The sequence below is a fragment of the Rattus norvegicus genome, chromosome 8, assembly GCF_036323735.1.
Source record: "Rattus norvegicus strain BN/NHsdMcwi chromosome 8, GRCr8, whole genome shotgun sequence".
NCBI lineage: Eukaryota > Metazoa > Chordata > Mammalia > Rodentia > Muridae > Rattus > Rattus norvegicus.
In genome coordinates this window covers 96,212,963-96,231,997 of record NC_086026.1, presented here as the reverse complement: position 1 = coordinate 96,231,997, position 19,035 = coordinate 96,212,963, and the positions used below count along the sequence as shown (strand labels likewise).

The window sequence follows — 19,035 nt, the reverse complement described above, 5'->3', positions numbered from 1 at the left end:
GTGGGAGATTGGAATTAGTGATGGATCCGGTGGTGAACCGTCCTGTTCTTCCAGGGGCAGCTCTCCTTCATCCTCTCACTGTTCCTGTTAAGTTGTATTAGCAAGCTTATTGATCACAGCCACACTGATGGAATTACTGATCACAGCCACACTGATGGAATTACATTTTGTAAGGTGGTTCTTTCTCCAAGACCTTTGAGTTTTTTGCGTGGACAATCTGTTTATATTTCTTTGCTTACTTATACTGTCTGTGAGTGAGAGAGTGAAGTTCTTATAAATTGTAGTATCAACCCTTTATCTGGTTGGGAATGATAACTGTTTACACCCTGCAACTCGCTTTTTAAACTTAATGATGGTTTTTGACACACAAAAGTTTTAAATTTTCATCTTGTCACAATTAAAATTGGAGTCAAAAGCTTTGGCCGTTCGTCCTGTTTAAGATCTTTGCAGCAAGCCTACCTATGCTTCCTCCTTACCATTTACTGAATGGACTGATGCAGAAACCAGTGAACGTAAGCCACATCACTGTCCTCAGTCCTTACAATTCAGAAACTATTGACGTTTCTTCTGGAAAGAGCTTGCCCCTACTTTCTGGTTTTCCTCTGCCTTCTAACCTCTTCCCTTTCTTCTTTTTAGTCAGTCTTTTTTCATGCCATTTCTACACTTTTCCCTAAAGCCTTGGAATGCTTTCCCTGGCGTCTTCGCTGACTTCTGCTCTCATGATAGAAACTCTTATTCCTGGACTTGGGAGATGGCACAATCATAAAATTGCCTGCTGTGAAAGCATGAAAACGTAAGTTTAGATTCCCAGAAGCCACCAGATAAATAATGGGCTTCAGCAGTGCAGTGCATGCCTATAACCCCAGTGCTGAGGGATTGAAGTTAGAATCATGTGGATTCCTGAAGCTCAGTGGTCAACCAGTGTAAGTCAAGTCTGAGAGCTTTGGTCAGACCCCATATCAAACAAACACAAGGGTGGAGAATGATAGAGAAAAGACACCACCCAATATCAACTTCTGACCTCCACATATAGACACATTCATGCACACATGTACACACCCACCTCACAATTATGTATAACACACACACATGCACATACACACACACACACACACACACACACACACACACAAACACGCACACACACTCCTGCTGAGTAAAACCATTTGAGTACACACTATAGCCCTTCCTTTGACTTGAATTCTTTGCTTGCATTCCCATTTCATTGTCTCTGCTACAAATCCAACTGACTTCTCAGATTCTATGTACCCAAGGTAGAGGAAACTCATTAACACTACAGTGACACATATTTCTCTTTTCTCGTGTCTATAGCAATATGACTTCTTGAATTTTCTTCTTTGCCTGGGCTCAAAACCTAGAGTTAGCCTTTGTTTTTCACTTCACCCCGTCTAACCTGTCTATTCTACCTGGGTCATTTTCTTCACACCTATTTTTTCTCCTCACAGTTCCATCAGCCATATCATCCCTTTGCCATTTTGAATATATATACATATATATATATATACATATATATATAATTTATTTATTTTTTCATTTAGTGTGTGTCCATAGATGTACACGTGTCATGGTGCACATTTGGAGACGAGTGTGACTTGAGGGAGTTGATTCTCTCATTCCACATGTGGGTCTTAGGGATAGAACTCCAATAGTAAGGCTTGACAGCAGTTGGCATTACTCACTGAGCTCTGTGGTTGGCCCTTAGTATATATAATTAGTCTTTTATACATTGATGGTATAAAATAATGGGCTTCGTGGTGACATTTTTGTACTTCATTATGATATATATATATCTATCTATCTATATCTATATCTATATCTATATCTATATCTATATATATAGATATATATATAGATATATATATGATATTTTTTGTACCCTTCAAGCCTGTCAACTCTGATCCAGGCTATGTCTGCAGTCCGTCCCATGTAAAAATCACGTCAATACTCTCCTCTTTGCCCACCTCAAGTCTTTATGTCCTTGAAGTAACATTTGAGGTCCTCTTCAGCTATTTTCTCCTGTGCCTTTCATAGACTTTGTCCTGTCTAATCAGAGTGGAATACTGCAACTTCTAAGATGCTCTGCACTGGTCATATGTTGTTTGTTAAGAGTCTGTAGTTACTTATGTGCCTCTATTTTCCTTTCCAAACATCACCGATTATAATTTATGATATGGAAGTTAGTTCTTTGGGTTGTGGGTATTTTAACATGGGTAAGGTCTTCCTTAGCTAGAATATTTATAGTGTTGTACGCCCAATACACTTTCCCTTATACCTTTGGCAATTATACAACAGTAAATGTGTAGAAAATTATTTTAGAGCACACGGAGTGTTCTTTTCTTAAATTTGTTTCTTTGGTGTCTGCTATTTCCATATTTTTTCTCCTTTTATCCACCTAAAATAATGATAACTTTGCTGGCATAGTGACTTAACCTTGCTAATTTTATCACAGTGATTGTTTCTAGATCAATAAGGTCAAAGGGTAATTGGGAAGCACAGCTGACAGTTTATTATAGGCTAGGCTGGCAAGTTGCCTTTGAAAGGTTACTCAGACATCATGGAAATTTATTTTTTTTAAGTATTTTATTGGTTCCCTATGAATTTCAGATCATGAATCTCAATCCTACTCTTCTCCTCTTCCCCTTGTACTCACCCTCCACCCTTCCAACCTACCCCCAAACACAGAGGAAAAGAAAATCTCATTGTGGAAGCTGTAGTGTGTCACAGTGTGTCCCACAGTATACCATTTTGTCAACATTTCTTTGATTGTAATGACTCATTGGTCTGATACTTCTGCTACTTGTAAAAATATCTTTTACATGCCTGATAAAATTGTCATCTTGGTGGAGGCTTACTGTTAAATAAGCTCATCCTTTCTAGTTTTTCCTTAACTCTGGTTGACTGGTTCAACTCAACTGTTCTGGTTCAAAATTCCTCTCCAAGCTGACTGATTCAAGCTTGCTTCTCTCGGTTACTCACTGAATTGCTCTGCTTGGCCTCATATTAACTTTAACAATATGTTCTAATCTTCTGGCTCCTTCTCATTTTCTGGCTTGTTCTCTCTTCACCTGTGTCAAGCTTGTTCTCTCTGCAATCTGTCTTTGTAAAACTATCCAGGTAAAACTTCCTCCTCTGCTGACTGATTGAACTGAACTCAACTGACTGAACAGAACTGACTGATTCTCTCTTCTCTCCCTGCACTACTCTTAGCTTCTCATTTCTGTACTCCAGCCAGAGTAGCCATGTTGGTGGATTAAAATTCCTCTACAGTTACTCTCTCAATGTCAGTACTGGAATCTCACTGGGACTCCTCCTCTTGGATATCCTATTGTTGCCCTATATCATGGAGAGCATGTCATTTTAGGTCTGTAGGACTGGCCCCTTCTTGCACTTCAGCAGTTCATCAATGGAGTAGAGGTTGGATGGGCCAATTCAGAACTTTGGATTTGGGCCTGAGAGGTTATCTAAGCTGCTCAGCTTGCCAGCTCTCCTGCTCTCAAGACCAGGGCTAGCTTTACCCTGCTTCCCAGGGAAGGTAGAGGGTAGTAGCTTGTGAGGGACATGCCCAGTTCTCCCACTCTCATGACTCTGAGGTCAGCTCTCCCTCCTGCCATAGATGGTAAGACATGAGGGAGGGGAGAAAGGCATCTTCCTTGTCTGTGCTGCTGCCTAGCAGACAAGTTTCAGGGCCAACTCTCATATGTTCACACCCTCAGGGGCCAGTGCACCTTCACCCCTGCAGTCAGGGCCAGCTCTTTTATGCTGCTCAGGTGAGATGCAGTGCCTGCTCTTCCAAGAATTGCAACAGAGGGGTGGGGGGACAGTTCTGCTCTCATGACCCCATTGGGGCCAACTCTCCAACCCACAGCTGGTGAAGAGGGCAAAATGGAGGGGAGGGAAAACATGGTAGGGCAAGCATTCCCACACTCTTGTCCTCAGGGCTGACTCACTCATAGCTCCTGCAGTGTGCAAGGCCGGCTGTCCTGAGGACTACAGCTGGCTAGTGGTAGGGTCAACTCTCCAGTCCTCATCTTTCCAGGGCCAGATCTCCCATGATGCCCAGGTGATGGGTGGGGCCAGTACTGCACAGGCCTTAGAAATCAACATGTCCCTGGGAGGCAGCCCAGACAAGGACATCTGCCTGGCTTTTGGTGGCCAAAGAGCAATTAGGAAGCACAGCTGACAGTTTATTATATACTAGGCTAGCAAGTTACCTTTAAAAGGTTACTCAGACATAATGGAATTTTCCTAATAGAAGTGTCTCTGGGTTCAAGGAAGTTTTCTATGGATATGGTAGATTTCCAGTCATACTTATAATTTTAATTTTTTAATGTTTATTTTTAATTACATATATGAGTATCTGTGTGTGGGTGTGTGCATATGAGTAGAAGAGGGCATCACATACCCTGGAACTGAAGTTATGAAATGCCAAGCTTAAGGGCTAGGAGCTGAGTTTGGTTCCTGGGCAAGAATGGTGTGTGCTTAACCACTGAACCATCCCTCCAGTACCCCACTCTCTTCTTAAATAGGCCCTTTAAGAATAAATATTGTGGTTTTAATTTGCCTAATAGTAATTTTTATAGATCAACCTTTTAATATGCAGCAGATCTGTGCTGAGCTTTATAATAAATTATATTATTGAATCTCCCTAGCATCTCAGTGGGGAAAGTGCTGTGTAGAATTTAATGTTCCTGCCCACTGAGGCAGCTGAACTACGGTAGACTTAAGAATTAAGAACAGGTTTGCTGAAAATCCTTGATTCTGCCAGCCATGTATCTTTATTTATTTATTTGTTTGTTTAGTTTGTTTATTTTGAGACAGGATCTTGCCTGGCTTCAAACTCCTGATTCTCCTGCCTCGGGCTCTCAGGTGCCAGGCTAGGTGAGTGCCACGATGCCATTATGCACAGCCCCATCGCTGCCCTTTGTGGTGTTTACAGACTGTCCTGCAGTCACTGACCGGAAGCAGACTGCTGGCGTTTACAGACTGTGAAGAGTGTGTATTCACAGCATGTTTGTTCTCTCAGGACGGTCCTCTCGAACGCCTGCTCCCCTACCTCCCCTTGTAGCTGCCTCATAGCACCTGTTCTCGGTTGTTGGTTCTGAGCCTCATTCCAGCATCCCTGTCCCTCTGTTACCTGTCAGTTGCAGACAGCAGTCCTAGTTGGCCACCGATAAGCCTGTCTTATTTTATTAAGCTGCTGCCATTACCATGACCATGGTCCTACGAACAGCTTGAAGCTATCTTGATGTCTTTTTTTCCCCCATTTGCCTCACCTGCTGGCCTTCTTTGCAAAAGCTTGTCTTTCTTCCAACTTTGTTGACTATTTTTTTTCCTTTCCCTTTTCTGGGCTTCTTTAATATCTACTTATGTATCTACCTCACCCCCTTCCAATAATTTTTTTAGTCTCTGTATAATCCTTGTCTTAATTTACCATGTGCCTTTAATGTTCTTGATAAAATTATTTTGAAAAACTACCGAAATAATACAAAATTTGAGTTGTGTGTGTGTGTGCGCGCATGTGTGCATGTGTGTGTATGTGCATGTGTGTGTGCATGCTCACACATGTAATTCATTTTAAATGCCGTTTTTAGAAAAATTCTTAACCAAACTGCACTTCATGTGGTTATCAATATGTCTAAATTATAAGTATATTTTACCCATAACTCAGCAGGTATGCCTTAAAAGAGCACAATAAAACTAGAACATTGCTGTCCTAAATGGAAAAGATCGCTATAGGGCCTCAGACTGTCAATGCAGAAATGGGGTTCTTAAGTTTAATAACGCTATCTGTATGGAGATGGTGGCACTTCAGAGTGTGAGACAGTTGTAGGATTGATGATCTCATCTGTAGTCGGAGGCGATGGTTAGGGCATTTATTACCGAGCTGACCTGCAGCGCCTGGGGTACTGAGAAATTATTGAAGACCATAGTATATTGCATTTGGAGGGAGTGTGACAGAGACAGCCGGAAATGTGGTCCCCGGTTTTCTGTATGTGTAAAGCTGTCATCAAGCCAAGTGGCAGCTTCCAGCTCCGGCTTTAATTTATTCCCTTTTGGGACAGATTTACCATGTTAAGTAATGAACAGTTAATTCCACGATCGTGGGATACTTACAAGCATTTTAAAGAGTTTTATCCCAAGCTCTTTACTTTGTTTGATTTCACTTATAGGCTGAAGGCATGGCTTTTTTTTTCTCTTGGTGTGAGTAGTTAATGAGTAGTGCTTAGCCTCAGATTCAGCTCGATTGAAAATTCACCCAGAGTTCCTGTGTGTGCATTTCACTGGTTAGAGGTTTGCAGGATAGAACACAATTAAGACAGCATTATTTCTGGAGTTTATCTTGGAAGTTGATCCATATGATATACCATGATAGACAAGAAAGGTGCCTTCCCATTCATTTAAGTTAAGGAAAAGCTTCGCAGAGATGACAGTGCTCGGTGAGAGAGCTGGGGGTGAGAGATTACGGAGCAGGGGGTTGAAGGTTAGGCCGCTTTGCAAAGGTAAATTGATTTTAGTATGTATTTCCCAAGATGTGCTTCAGATGGCAGTAATTCAGGTAGTAGTTCTGTGTGTGGGGAAAAGGAAGAGAAAGGTGGTATAACCAGATAATGCTAAGATTGCCTTAGTAAAATGTCGCTTGATGTGCAGTAACTGGTATTATTATGATTCTGCTATCAATAAATTGTGCCTTGCTGACTGGTGTGTGTGTGTGTGTGTGTGTGAGATATATATATATATATATATATATATATATATATATATATATATATATCTCACACACAGTTTCAGTTGTCTCAATATTCTACGATTTGATGTGAATTGGTGTGAGGGATGTGTGGTATGTAGGACTTATGAATTTTGTATGAACACGGAATTATTTTTTTCATCCACATACATGCATCTTATCCTACTAGACAGAGAGCCAAGTGTCTGGGTTCCTTTGTTTATTCATGCATGTAACTAACTCACTGTGGGTTAGGTATGCAAGTGTTGCTCTCATAGATCACGAAGGCTGGGGAAGTGACTGATCTATCTAGAGTCACATGAACTACCATTCACATGGTGGCTATATGCAAAGGAACCCAGGCACAGAGGCAGGGCCTGTTAAGGGCTACACACAGAAGCAGTCTCTGGCTTCTAGCACTGAGAGTGAATGGATCACTGCTTCAGCTTTTTGTGTTGAACTCTGCTTAGCGTGCTAGGTTGTAAATAGAAAATCAACTGTCCCGTGTGAAACTACAGCTACTACAGCCCCTCTCCAAGTACACACTCTTAGTTAGGAGATTTCTATACACCATAGCACCATGTCCTGGAGGAGAGCAAAGGATGGAGTGGAAGCTATCCATCCCAAAACTGCCCTCTGCCTCTAGCTCATGGTTCATTTGAAAACTCATTTTGTCCTCCTCCTCTCCTCTCCTCTCCTCTCCTCTCCTCTCCTCTCCTCTCCTCTCCTCTCCTCTCCTCTCCTCTCCTCTCCTCTCCTCCCCTCTCCTCTCCTCCCTTTTCCTTTCCTCCTTTCTCTTTTCTTCCCCTCTCCTCCCTTCTCCTTTCCTCTCCTCTCCTCTCTTCACCCCTCCCCTCCCTTCCCCTACTCTCACTTCTGCTCACCTCATCTCCCCTCCTCTAATATGTCTGTCCGAGAATGGACCGATTCAAGCTACCACCTCTTTACTTTAGAGCCATGCCTTATAAGTGATGGGCATAGTGGACTACATTATAAATTCTCTGCGTGTTTATGCACAGGGCATTTGAAGGATAATATTAAATTGGCTTACAGCTGTTTCTTTTCATGTAGATCTTCACTTTCCACTAGTGTATTATGCACTTCTGCGGGTGACACTGGTCCGTGCTAATGTGACATGTACTTCTTATCCTCCGCAGCTATACTGCTCCTGACACTTCCACCTCGTGGGGCTGTACACCTTGCAGGTCTATAGACATGCAGATCCACAATGAAAAACCTTAAGGGAAAATGCAGAGAGTCAAGAACTCCTGGGAGAAATGCTCTGGGGAGAAAGGATCTTTTTCAGCCCAGTTGGAAGGCAGATCATTATCCTTACTTTGTTCTTTTTTTTTTTTTTTTAATTTTCAGAAACAGTCACTCTTCCAGTAAAGTTCATCCTTTCCTCATCCTTTTATATAAATTTGTGGGAGGAGAATCTTACACGGAGAAGCATGGCTCAGGATTCATTATCCATTCTTCATTTTATAGTTTAATTCATTTGTAGAAGTTAACTAGCCAAAGATTCTATTTAGATGCTTCCAAAAGTTGTTTGCTGTCTGATTTGCCGAACTCTTATGAAGTGCCACTTGATTTTTCCCTAATTTGCTGTATTGATGTATCATTGCTAGATACTTAAAAAATAGCGTGCTGCCGGGATCAGCGGGAGACCCCAAACAGATTAGGAATAGTCTGGGGGCCAGCTAGAATACTCGGATGGTAAAGATGCCTGCACTCAAGGCTGACCACCGGAGTGCCATCCCCAAGACCCATATGATAGAAGGAATGGCTAGAGTCTCGCACATTGTCCGCTGACTGCTATACGTGTACTGTGGCGTGTGAGCACACACATGTATGTCATGTACAAATAAAATAAATATAGTTTAAAACATTGTAAAATCACAGTCCTATCTTCTCGGTGCTTGGCGTCATGCAATTCCTTGGAGGTATGGGGTAGTTTGAAATACGTGCACATGTTCTCTGACATCACCCCGTTGAAGAGATGGGGCTCTTGAGAGTGAGAGGATTTAGCAACTTTTCACAAAGTCATATGCAGTGACGTCCGAGAACAGCCGTACATAGTCACAGTGGGTGACGTGCACTGTGTCATGGTTTGCTTACTCTATAGCGACCCACCTGATAGCATGAAGACAGTCCAGACACAGAGGGCCCTGTGAGGGACAGAGGTCCTCACTGATGCCTAGAGGAGCTCACCATCTTGGACGTAGCCCTATTAGCTACACAGAACCTCTAGATGCATTGAGCCTCTGAAGATATCTTTACTGTAATCTAAGAAGAGATTTAAAAGCAGACTTACCCAGCTAAGTTTCCAGATTCCTGTCCCACAGCAACTGTCAGCAGCTTGCAGTGTCAAACCAGCTTCGGGGTACTTGCAATTCAGTAAAGATAATGAATTCAGAAGAAGTGGCAGAGACTTAAAGCCCTTTGACATATTGTCCTCATCTTTAGCAAATTTCAGGGTAGCAGTGAACCTTTTAAAAACTGGGTCGAAGTGTTGTGTATGTGTACATTCTTTTTCCCCTTGGCAACTTTTCATAGCTCTACCAGTTTTCAAAAGAAACCGTTAGTCTCCAAGGGGCTACAAATTCTATGGTACGTGTTTTATCCAGAAGACATGGTGCATAAGAATTCATTGGAGGAGACGACAGTTTTTCTGTGTAACTGTCACACACATGCACGTATTGATAAGGAGTGGAATTGACTTGGGCTTTGTAAAAACAACAACAACAAAAAAGAATTTACATAGACAATGTGTGCTTGCTTGGTTTAGATCAGGGGGCAAACCGCAGCAAACTGGATAAATCCAGGACTTCCCTGTGCCTTTGTAGTTTTACTGAAGCACAGGTATGCAGTCTACACATGTATCACCTGGTGGCTTTGCTCCCTGACACTGGACTTGAGTATTTGTGACATAGATCCCACACAGGGTAAAATATTTAACCTTTATGGAAAAGTTTGACACCCTTCACTTCTGAATATGGAGGTGAGGCTGGCATGCTCGTGGCATGGCGTCAGGAGCTGCATTCACCTATCTATTAGATGGGAATTGTTCTTCCTGCTGTGTAACTGTCTTTTAGCTCAGTAATGCACGAACATTCCTTCCCTGAGCTCCGTAGGACTAATCACCCTGCTCTAAGGAAGTGGCTACCCAGATAGCCTCCCCGAGAGAGGAGATCTGTGCAGCTGAGGGCAGGGGTTAATGATGGCAGGTCCAGAGGTGAGTACCCTGGAGCCTTGAACTGGCAACTGGGGTTCTTCAGCCCTGAACGGTGTAAGTAGAAGAGGGCTGCTGGGATTTGTTGCAGAAAAGGAATTCTTGCTTCCTCTGTGTTCGTCTGGACTTGATATTTTTTCTTTCTGCCTGAAGGATCTCGTAAACCTTGCGCACATTGTTTTGAAATAACACGCTTGAGGGCTGGATTCTAGGCTATTTTCCTCTCTAATTCCATTTTTCAATAGTATTAGGAATCTCGGGTTTCTAAGAGTTACTGATTGATCCTTACAGGCAAAAGTGGAACTCACTTAGTGTTGAGCTTAATTCTGGTTCTAAAAGTCAGAATCCATTTTTGTTTCAGTTGTTTCTGTTTTGTTTTTGTTTTTTTTTTGTTTTTGTTTTTGTTTTTTGTTTTTTTGGAAATCAAGTAACAGGTAGGAGGATTCTGTATTTTGAGTTCTCATGTAAAAAAAATAACATTTATATCTTAATAACTAAGATACTGCCCAAACTTTAATAACATGTAGCAGTAGGTTAGGGAGGAGAAGTCACGTCAGTGTTTTATAGAGTAATTCTCAGGTATTTCCACTGACTTCGACGGCCCCGTGTTCCGTCTCAGACCCAAGGTTCTATATAGAGTTCATGTGAGCGCTTGCTGGTCTCCTCAGTAGCTCTGCCTCAGCCAGGCATAGTGGCACATGCTTTTAATCCCAGCACTTGGGAGTCAGACATAGGCAGATCTCTGTGGCCAGGTGGTCCACATAGTGAGTTCCAGGACAACCAGGGCTACATAGTGAGACCTTGTCTCAGAACAAAACAGCATCAACAAAAGAGTCGGGTCTCTACGGCTGGATGTTTTAGGGAACGTGCATTCAGTGATTCCATTTTATACTTTACTGAGCAAAGGTTTGTCTCTCAGAGGCCTTTGACTAATCTCCTGAGAGTTTTAACTTTCTAATGTCATTCATTTACTTTTGTTATACTGTTTTGATTTTATCAGAGTATTAGAAAGTAATGCAAACAACATCTATTTTCTTACTTCCCAACATTCAATAAATTATATAGACATAATATTAAAGTAAATCATCATCACAGTTGGGTATACTCTGAATTCATTACCTCCTTTTTTTTCGTGACATTTTCTTTTTTTTTTAATTTTATTTTTCTTGGATATTTTATGTATTTACATTTCAAATGGTATCCCCTTTTCCCCCTCTTCCATACCTCATCCTCCTTCCCCCTGCTTCTATGAGGATGCTCTCACTCCCACCCATCCACTCCCAACTCAACACCCTGGGATTCCCCTACGCTGGGGAAACAAACCTTCATAGAACCAAGGACTTTTCCTCCTATTGATGCTGGACAATGCCATCCTCTGTTACATTTGTGGCTGGAGTCATGGGTCCCTCCATGTGTTCTCATTGGTTGGTGGCTTAGTCCCTGGGAGCTCTGGTGGGGTTTGGTTGGTTGATATTTTTGTTCTTCCTATGGGGTTGTAAACCCCTTCAGTCTTTTCTCTAACTCCTCCATTGGGGTTCCCTTGTTTAGTCCAACGGTTACCTGCAAGCTTCCTCATCTGTATCAGTAGGGATCGGATCCTGTCAGCAAGCACTTCTTGACATCAGCAATAGTGACTGGGTTTGGTGGCTGCATATGGGATGGATCCCCAAGTGGTGCAGTCTCTGAATGACCATTTCTTCGGTCCCTGCTCCACTCTTTGTCCCTATATTTCCTTCCATGAATATTTTGTTCTCCCTTCTAAGAAGGAATGAAGCATTTTGGTCTTCCTTCTTCTTGAACTTCGTATGATCTGTGAATTTTTTCTTAGGTATTCCAAATTTTTTTGCTAATATCCACTTATCAGTGAGTACATATCACGTGTGCTCTTTTGTGATTGGGTTACCTCATTCAGGATGATATTTTCTAGTTCTATCCATTTGCCTAAGAATTTCGTATAGTCATTGTTTTTAATAGCTGAGTAGTAAGTACTCCATTGTGTAAATGTACCACATTTTCTGTATCCATTCCTTTGTTGAAGGACATTTGGGTTGTTTCCAGCTTCTGGCTATTATAAATAAGGCTGCAATGAACATAGTGGAACATGTGTCCTTGTTATATGTTGGAGCATCTTTTGGGCATATGCCCAGGAGTGATATAGCTGGGTCCTCATTTTCTAAGGAACCTCCAGACTGATTTCCAGAATGGTTGTACCAGCTTGCAATCCCACCAACAATGGAGGTGTGTTCCTCTTTCTCCACATCCTCGCCAGCATCTGCTGTCGCCGGAGTTTTGGATCTTAGCCATTCTCACTGGTGTGAGGTGAAATCTCAGGGTTGTTTTGATTTGCATTTCCCTGATGACTAAGGATGTTGAGCATTTCTTTAAGGGCATTTCAGCTATTAAGTATTTCTCAGTTGAGAATTCTTTGTTTAGCTCTGTACCCCACTTTTTAATAGGATCATTTAATTTTCTGGAGTCTAACTTCTTGAGTTATTTCTATGTATTAGATCTTAGCCCTCTAGGAGATGTAGGATTGGTAAAGACCTTTCCCCAAAACGTTGGTTGCCGTTTTGTCCTATTGACAGTATCCTTTGCCTTACAGAAGCTTTGTAATTTTATGAGATCCCATTTGTTGATTCTTGATCTTAGAGCATAAGCCATTGGTGTTCAGTTCAGGAAAATTTCCCTGGTGCCTATGTGTTCGAGGCTCTTACCCCTTTCTCTTCTATTAGTTTCAGTGCATCTGGTTTTATGTGAAGGTCTTTGATCCACTTGGACTTGAAATTTATACAAGGATATGGGTCAGTTTGCATTCTTCTACATGCTGACCTCCAGTTGAACCAGAACTATTTGTTGAAAATGTCTTTTTTCCAATGGATAGTATTAACTCCTTTGCCAAAGATCAAGTGACCATAGGTGTGTGGTCACCTATTGAAGACCATTTCTGGGTCTTCAATTCTATTCCACTGATCTACCTGCCTGTCTCTGTACCAATACCATACAATTTTTATCACTGTTGCTCTGTAATACTGCTTGAGGTCAGGGATGGAGATTACTCCAGAAGTTCTTTTATTGTTGATAATAGTTTTTGCTATCCTGGGTTATTTGCTTTTCCAAATGAATTTGCAAAATTTGCTCTTTCTAACTCTATGAAGAATCGAGTTGTAATTTTGATAGGGATTGCATTGAATCTATAGATTGCTTTCAGAAAGATGGCCATTTTTACTATATTATCTTGCCAATCCATGAACTTGGGAGATCTTTCCATCTTCTGAGATCTTCTTCAATTTCTTTTTTCAGAGACTTGAAGTTATTGTCATACAGAGCTTTCACTTGCTTGTTTAGAGTCACCCCAAAGTATTTTATATTATTTGTGACTATTGTGAAGGGTGTCATTTCCCTAATTCCTTTCTCAGCCTATTTATCCTTTGAGTAGAGGAAGACTACTGATTTCTTTGGGTTAATTTTATACCCAGCCACTTTGCTAAAGTTGTTTATCAGGTTAAGTAGTTCTCTGGTGGAATTTTTGGGGTCACTTAAGCATGCTATTATATCATCTGCAAATAGTGACATTTTGACTTCTTCCTTTCCAATTTGTATCTCTTCGACCTCTTTTTGTTGTCCGATTGCTCTGGCTAGGACTTCAAATACTATATTGAATAAGTAGGGAGAGAGTGGGCAGCCTTGTCTAGTCCCTGATTTTAGTGGGATTGCTTCAAGTTCCTCTCCATTTAGTTTGATGTTGGCTACTGGTTTGCTGTATATGGCTTTTACTATGTTTAGGTGTGGGCCTTGAATTTCTGATCTTTCCAAGACTTTTATCATGAAGGGGTGTTGAATTTTGTCAAATGTTTTTTCAGTATCTAATGAAATTATCCTGTGGTTATTTTTCCTTGAGTTTGGCTATATAATGGATTATGTTCATGGATTTCCATATAGGGATGAAGCCTAGTTGATCATGGTGAATGATTGTTTTGATGTGTTCTTGGATTCAGGTTTAAAGAATTTTATTGACAGAGTGTGGCCAGGCGGCTCGGACTGAGCAGGGCTTTCCTTGCCAGTGGATTGTGTAGAGTGTACAGCCAGTCTCTTGTCTTCTGTCCAACGTGGCATCTTCTGATATTCAGGTGAAAGAGCTGGAGAAGCGTGCTTCCGGCCAGGCTTTTGAGCTGATTCTCAGCCCTCGATCAAAAGAATCTGTCCCCGAGTTCCCCCTTCCCCCCTCAAAGAAGAAGGATCTTTCCCTGGAGGAAATTCAGAAGAAATTAGAAGCTGCAGAAGAAAGACGCAAGTCTCATGAAGCAGAAGTCTTGAAGCAGCTTGCTGAGAAGCGGGAGCATGAAAAAGAAGTGCTCCAAAAAGCTATTGAGGAGAACAACAACTTCAGCAAAATGGCAGAGGAGAAACTGACCCACAAAATGGAGGCTAACAAAGAGAACCGGGAGGCGCAAATGGCTGCCAAGCTGGAGCGTTTGCGAGAGAAGGACAAGCACGTTGAAGAGGTGCGGAAGAACAAAGAATCCAAAGACCCTGCGGACGAGACCGAGGCTAAGTTGTTCCGAGAACTGACTTTCTCCCCGACCCCTTCCTAAATATCCAAAGACTGTACTGGCCAGTGTCATTTACTTTTTCCCTCCTGACAAATATTCTAGAAGCTGATGTAGGACCGTATAGGTAGATCCAGACCGTGAGATATTTTAGGGGCTCAAGGGGAGAAACTGAAAGTGTTTTGCTCTTTTTTAAAGTGTTGGTCTTTCTAACGTAGCTATTTTTCTCGTTGCATCTTTTCCACTCGGGCACACTCGGTGTGCTGGGTCAATGGCTAGTGCTGTATTGACTGTGGAAGACGTTCGTGAAGAGTATGTAGTGGCTTCTTCCAACCCATTAGATGCTGAGTATCTGTTCACTTTGCGATCCCAATTCTGTCCCAATCTCACCAGATGCTACTGTACTTGAATGGTTAATAAACTGCACAGTGCTGTTGGTGGCAAAAAAATTTTTTTATTGAATATTTTTGCGTTGATATTCATAAGGGACATTGGTCTGAAGTTCTCATTCTTTTTAGGGTCTTTGTGTGGTTTAGGTATAAGCGTAATTGTGGCTTCAAACAACGAATTTGGTAGTCTTCCTTCTGTTTCTATTTTGTGGAATGCTTTGTAGAGTATTGATATTAGATCTTCTTTGAAGGTCTGATAGAATTCTTCCCTGGGTTTTGTGTTCTTTTTTTTTTGTTTGTTTTTGTTTGTTTGTTTGTTTGTTGGGAGAGTTTTAATTACTGCAGAGTTCTATTTCTTTAGGAGTTATGGGACTGTCTAGATTATTTGTTGGATCCTGATTTAACTTTGGTACCTGGTATCTATCTAGAAAATTGTCCATTTCCTCCAAATTGTCCAGTTTTGTTAAGTATAAGCTTTTGTAGTAGGATCTGATAATTCTTTGAATTTTCTCCATTTCTGTTCTTGTATCTCCCTTTTTTTCTTAAAATTATTTATTTAACTTTATTTTATGTGCGTTGGTGTGAGTGTACCAGATCCGTTGGAACTGCAGTTACAGACAGTTGTAAGCTGCCGTGTGGATACTGGGAATTGAACCCAGGTCCTTTGGAAGAACAGATTGGTGTTCTTAACCACTGGGCCATCTCTCCAGTCCCGTGTCTCCCTCTACATTTCTGATTTTGTTAATTTGGATACACTCTCTGTGACCTCTGGTTAGTTTGGCGAAGGGTTTATCTGTATTGTTGACTTTTTTCTCAAAGAACCAGCTCCTGGTTTTGTTGATTCTTTGTGTAGTTCTTTTTGTTTCTACTTGGTTGATTTCAGCCCTGAGCCTGATTGTCTCCTGCCTTCTACTCCTCTTGGGTTTCTTTCTTTCTTTTTGTTCTAGACTTTTAGGTGTGTTGTCAAACTGTTAGTGTATGCTCTCTCCAATTTCTTTTTGGAGGCACTCAGAGCTATGAGTTTTCCTCTTAGCACTTCTTTCATTGTGTCCCATAAGTATGGCTATGTTGTGCCTTCATTTTCATTAAATTCTAAAAAGTCTTTAATTTCTTTCTTTATTTCTGCCTTGGCCAAGTTATCATCGAGTAGAGCGTCGTTCAGCTTCCATGTATATGTGGGCTTTCCGTTGTTTTTGTTATTACTGAAGACCAGCCTTAGTCTGTGGTGATCTGATAGCATGCATGGGATTATTTCGATCTCCTTGTATCTGTTGAGGCCTTTTTGTGACCAATCATATGTTTAGTTTTTGAGAATGTACCATGAGGTGCAGAGAAGAAGGTATATTCTTTTGTTTTAGGATGAAATGTTCTGTAGATGTTGTTTCCTGTTATTTTTGTTGTTAGAGGCAGAATTATGTTTGTGTGTCTCTCTTCTTTTGGGTTTGTTGCAAGAAGATTACTGTTTTGCTTTTTCTAGGGTGTAGTGTGTTGGAGTTTTCCATCTATTATCCTTTCAGGGCTGAATTTGTGGAAAGATATTGTGCAAATTTGGTTTTGTCATGGAATATCTTGGTTTCTCCATCTATGTTAATTGAGAGTTTTGCTGGATATAGTAGCCTGGGCTGGCATTTGTGTTCTCTTAGGGTCTGTATGACATCTGGCCAGGATCTTCTAGCTTTAATAATCTGTGTTGAGAAGTCTGGTGTAATTCTTTATATGTTTCTTGACCTTTCCCCCTTACTGCTTTTAATGTTCTTTCTTTGTTTTGTTTGTTTGGTGTTTTAACTATTACACGACAGGAAGAATTTCTTTTCTGGTTCAATCTGTTTGGAGTCCTGTAAGCCTCCTGTATATTCATGGACATCTCTTTCTTTAGGTTAGGGAAATTTTCTTCCCTAATTTTGTTCAAGATATTTACTAGTCCTTTAAGTTGGAAATCTTCATTCTCTCTTATACCTATTATTCTTAACTTTGGTCTTCTCATTGTGTCCTAGATTTCCTGGATGTTTTAGGTTAGGAGCTTTTTGCATTTCCTTTGACGGCAGTGTCAATGTTTTCTATGGTATTTTCTGCTCCTTAGATTCTCTCTTCTGTCTCTTGTATTCTGTTGGTGATGCCTGTGTCTATGACTCCTGATCTTTTTCCTAGGTTTACTATCTCTAGGGTTGTCTCCCTTTGTGCATTCTATATTTTTTCTATTTCCATTTTTAAATCCTGGACAGTTTTGTTTTCCTGTAATTCTTTAAGTGATTTTTGTGTTTCCTCTTTAAGGCCTCTACTTGTTTACCTGTGTTCTCCTGTATTTCTTAGTGGGAGTTATTTACATCCTTCTTAAAGTTCTCTATCATCATTATGCGTTGTGATTTTAAATTCAAATCTTGGTTTATATGTTGGGATATCCAGTATTTGCTGTGCTGGGAGAACTGTGTTCTGATGATGCCAAGTAGTCTTGGTTTCTGTTGCTTAGGTTCTTACGCTTGCCTCTCGATATGTGTTTATCTCTGATTGGAGCTTGGCCCTCCTGTGGGCCTGTGAGCCTGTGATCCTAGGAGTGGGAGAGCTCCTGGGAGACCAGCTCTCTTTGGCCAGTTTTGTGTCTGTGGGTTGTGGGACAGCACCAGCTCTGCACGCAGATGGAGATTGGAAGGGTCCTGTCCCAGGTGTCCCTGTGGCTCCTGAGCCGTGTGCACTCTTGGTGAGAATCTTTTAGTTTAGTTGGTGGAGACAAAGTGGGATCCTACCTGTGGGCTGTGGGCTGAGGAGGGAGAGCGCTCCTAACAGACCAGCTCTCTGCTGGCAGGCAGCTTTTGTGTCGGAGCCATTACCTTCTGTTTCCTAAAAAAAAAAAAAAAGAAAGAAAAAGAAAAAAGATGGTACCACGAGTCTGATGTCCACTGTTACCACTAATAATTTCATAAATAAGAGGATACATTTGTTGACAGCCATGTGAACTTTTCCTAAATAAGAACACTTACAATTTTGCTAAATTAGCATATGTCTTTTTGAACACTGTGCAAATTGTGTCATCTACTTTTCTTTCTTTCTTTTTTTTTTTTATTATTAACTTGAGTATTTCTTATTTACATTTCGAATGTTATTCCCTTTCCCAGTTTCCAGGCAAACATCCCCCTAATCCCTCCCCATTCCCTTCTTTATGGGTGTTCCCCTCCTCATCCTCCCCCCATTCCCCCCCCCCCATCAATCACGTTCACTGGGGGTTCAGTCTTAGCAGGACCAAGAGCTTCCCCTTCCACTGGTGATCTTACTAGGATATTCATTGCTACCTATGAGGTCAGAGTCCAGGGTCAGTCCATGTATAGTCTTTAGGTAATGGCTTAGTCCCTGGAAGCTCTGGTTGCTTGGCATTGTTGTTCATATGGGGTCTTGAGCCCCTTCAAACTCTTCCAGTTCTTTCTCTGATTCCTTCAACGGGGGTCCTATTCTCAGTTCAGTGGTTTGCTGCTGGCATTCGCCTCTGTATTTGCTGTATTCTGGCTGTGTCTCTCAGGAGAGATCTACATCGGGCTCCTGTCGGCCTGCACTTCTTTGCTTCATCCATCTTGTCTAATTGGGTGGCTGTATAAGTATGGGCCACATGTGGGGAAGGCTCTGAATGGGTGTTCCTTCTGTCTCTGTTTTAATCTTTGCCTCTCTATTCCCTGCCAAGGGTATTCTTGTTCCCCTTTTAAAGAAGGAGTGAAGCATTCACACTTTGATCATCTGTCTTGAGTTTCATGTGTTCTAGGCATCTAGGGTAATTCAAGCATTTGGGCTAATAGCCACTTATCAATGAGTGCATACCATGTGTGTTTTTCTGTGATTGGGTTACCTCACTCAGGATGATATTTTCCAGTTCCAACCATTTGTCTATGAATTTCATAAAGGCATTGTTTTTGATGCCTTATTCCATTGTGTAGATGTACCACATTTTCTGTATCCATTCCTCTGTTGAAGGGCATCTGGGTTCTTTCCAGCTTATGGCTATTATAAATAGGGCTGCTATGAACATAGTGGAGCACGTGTCTTTTTTATATGTTGGGGCATCTTGTGGGTATATGCCCAAGAGAGGTATAGCTGGATCCTCAGGTAGTTCAATGTCCAATTTTCTGAGGAACCTCCAGA

General features: G+C 41.4%; 2 protein-coding genes across 9 annotated transcripts in view; both read left to right on the top strand.

Moving 5' to 3' along the window:
* The window catches only part of Ube3d (ubiquitin protein ligase E3D), a 167,514-nt gene that overhangs the window by 61,125 nt on the left and 87,354 nt on the right, over nt 1–19,035 (top strand).
* LOC102551813 (stathmin-like) lies at nt 9,966–14,973 on the top strand. The gene is made up of 2 exons (XM_039082789.2): nt 9,966–9,980; nt 14,051–14,973. Exons 1-2 carry the CDS (start codon nt 9,966–9,968, stop codon nt 14,567–14,569), a joined length of 534 nt encoding a protein of 177 aa, XP_038938717.1. The 3' UTR covers nt 14,570–14,973.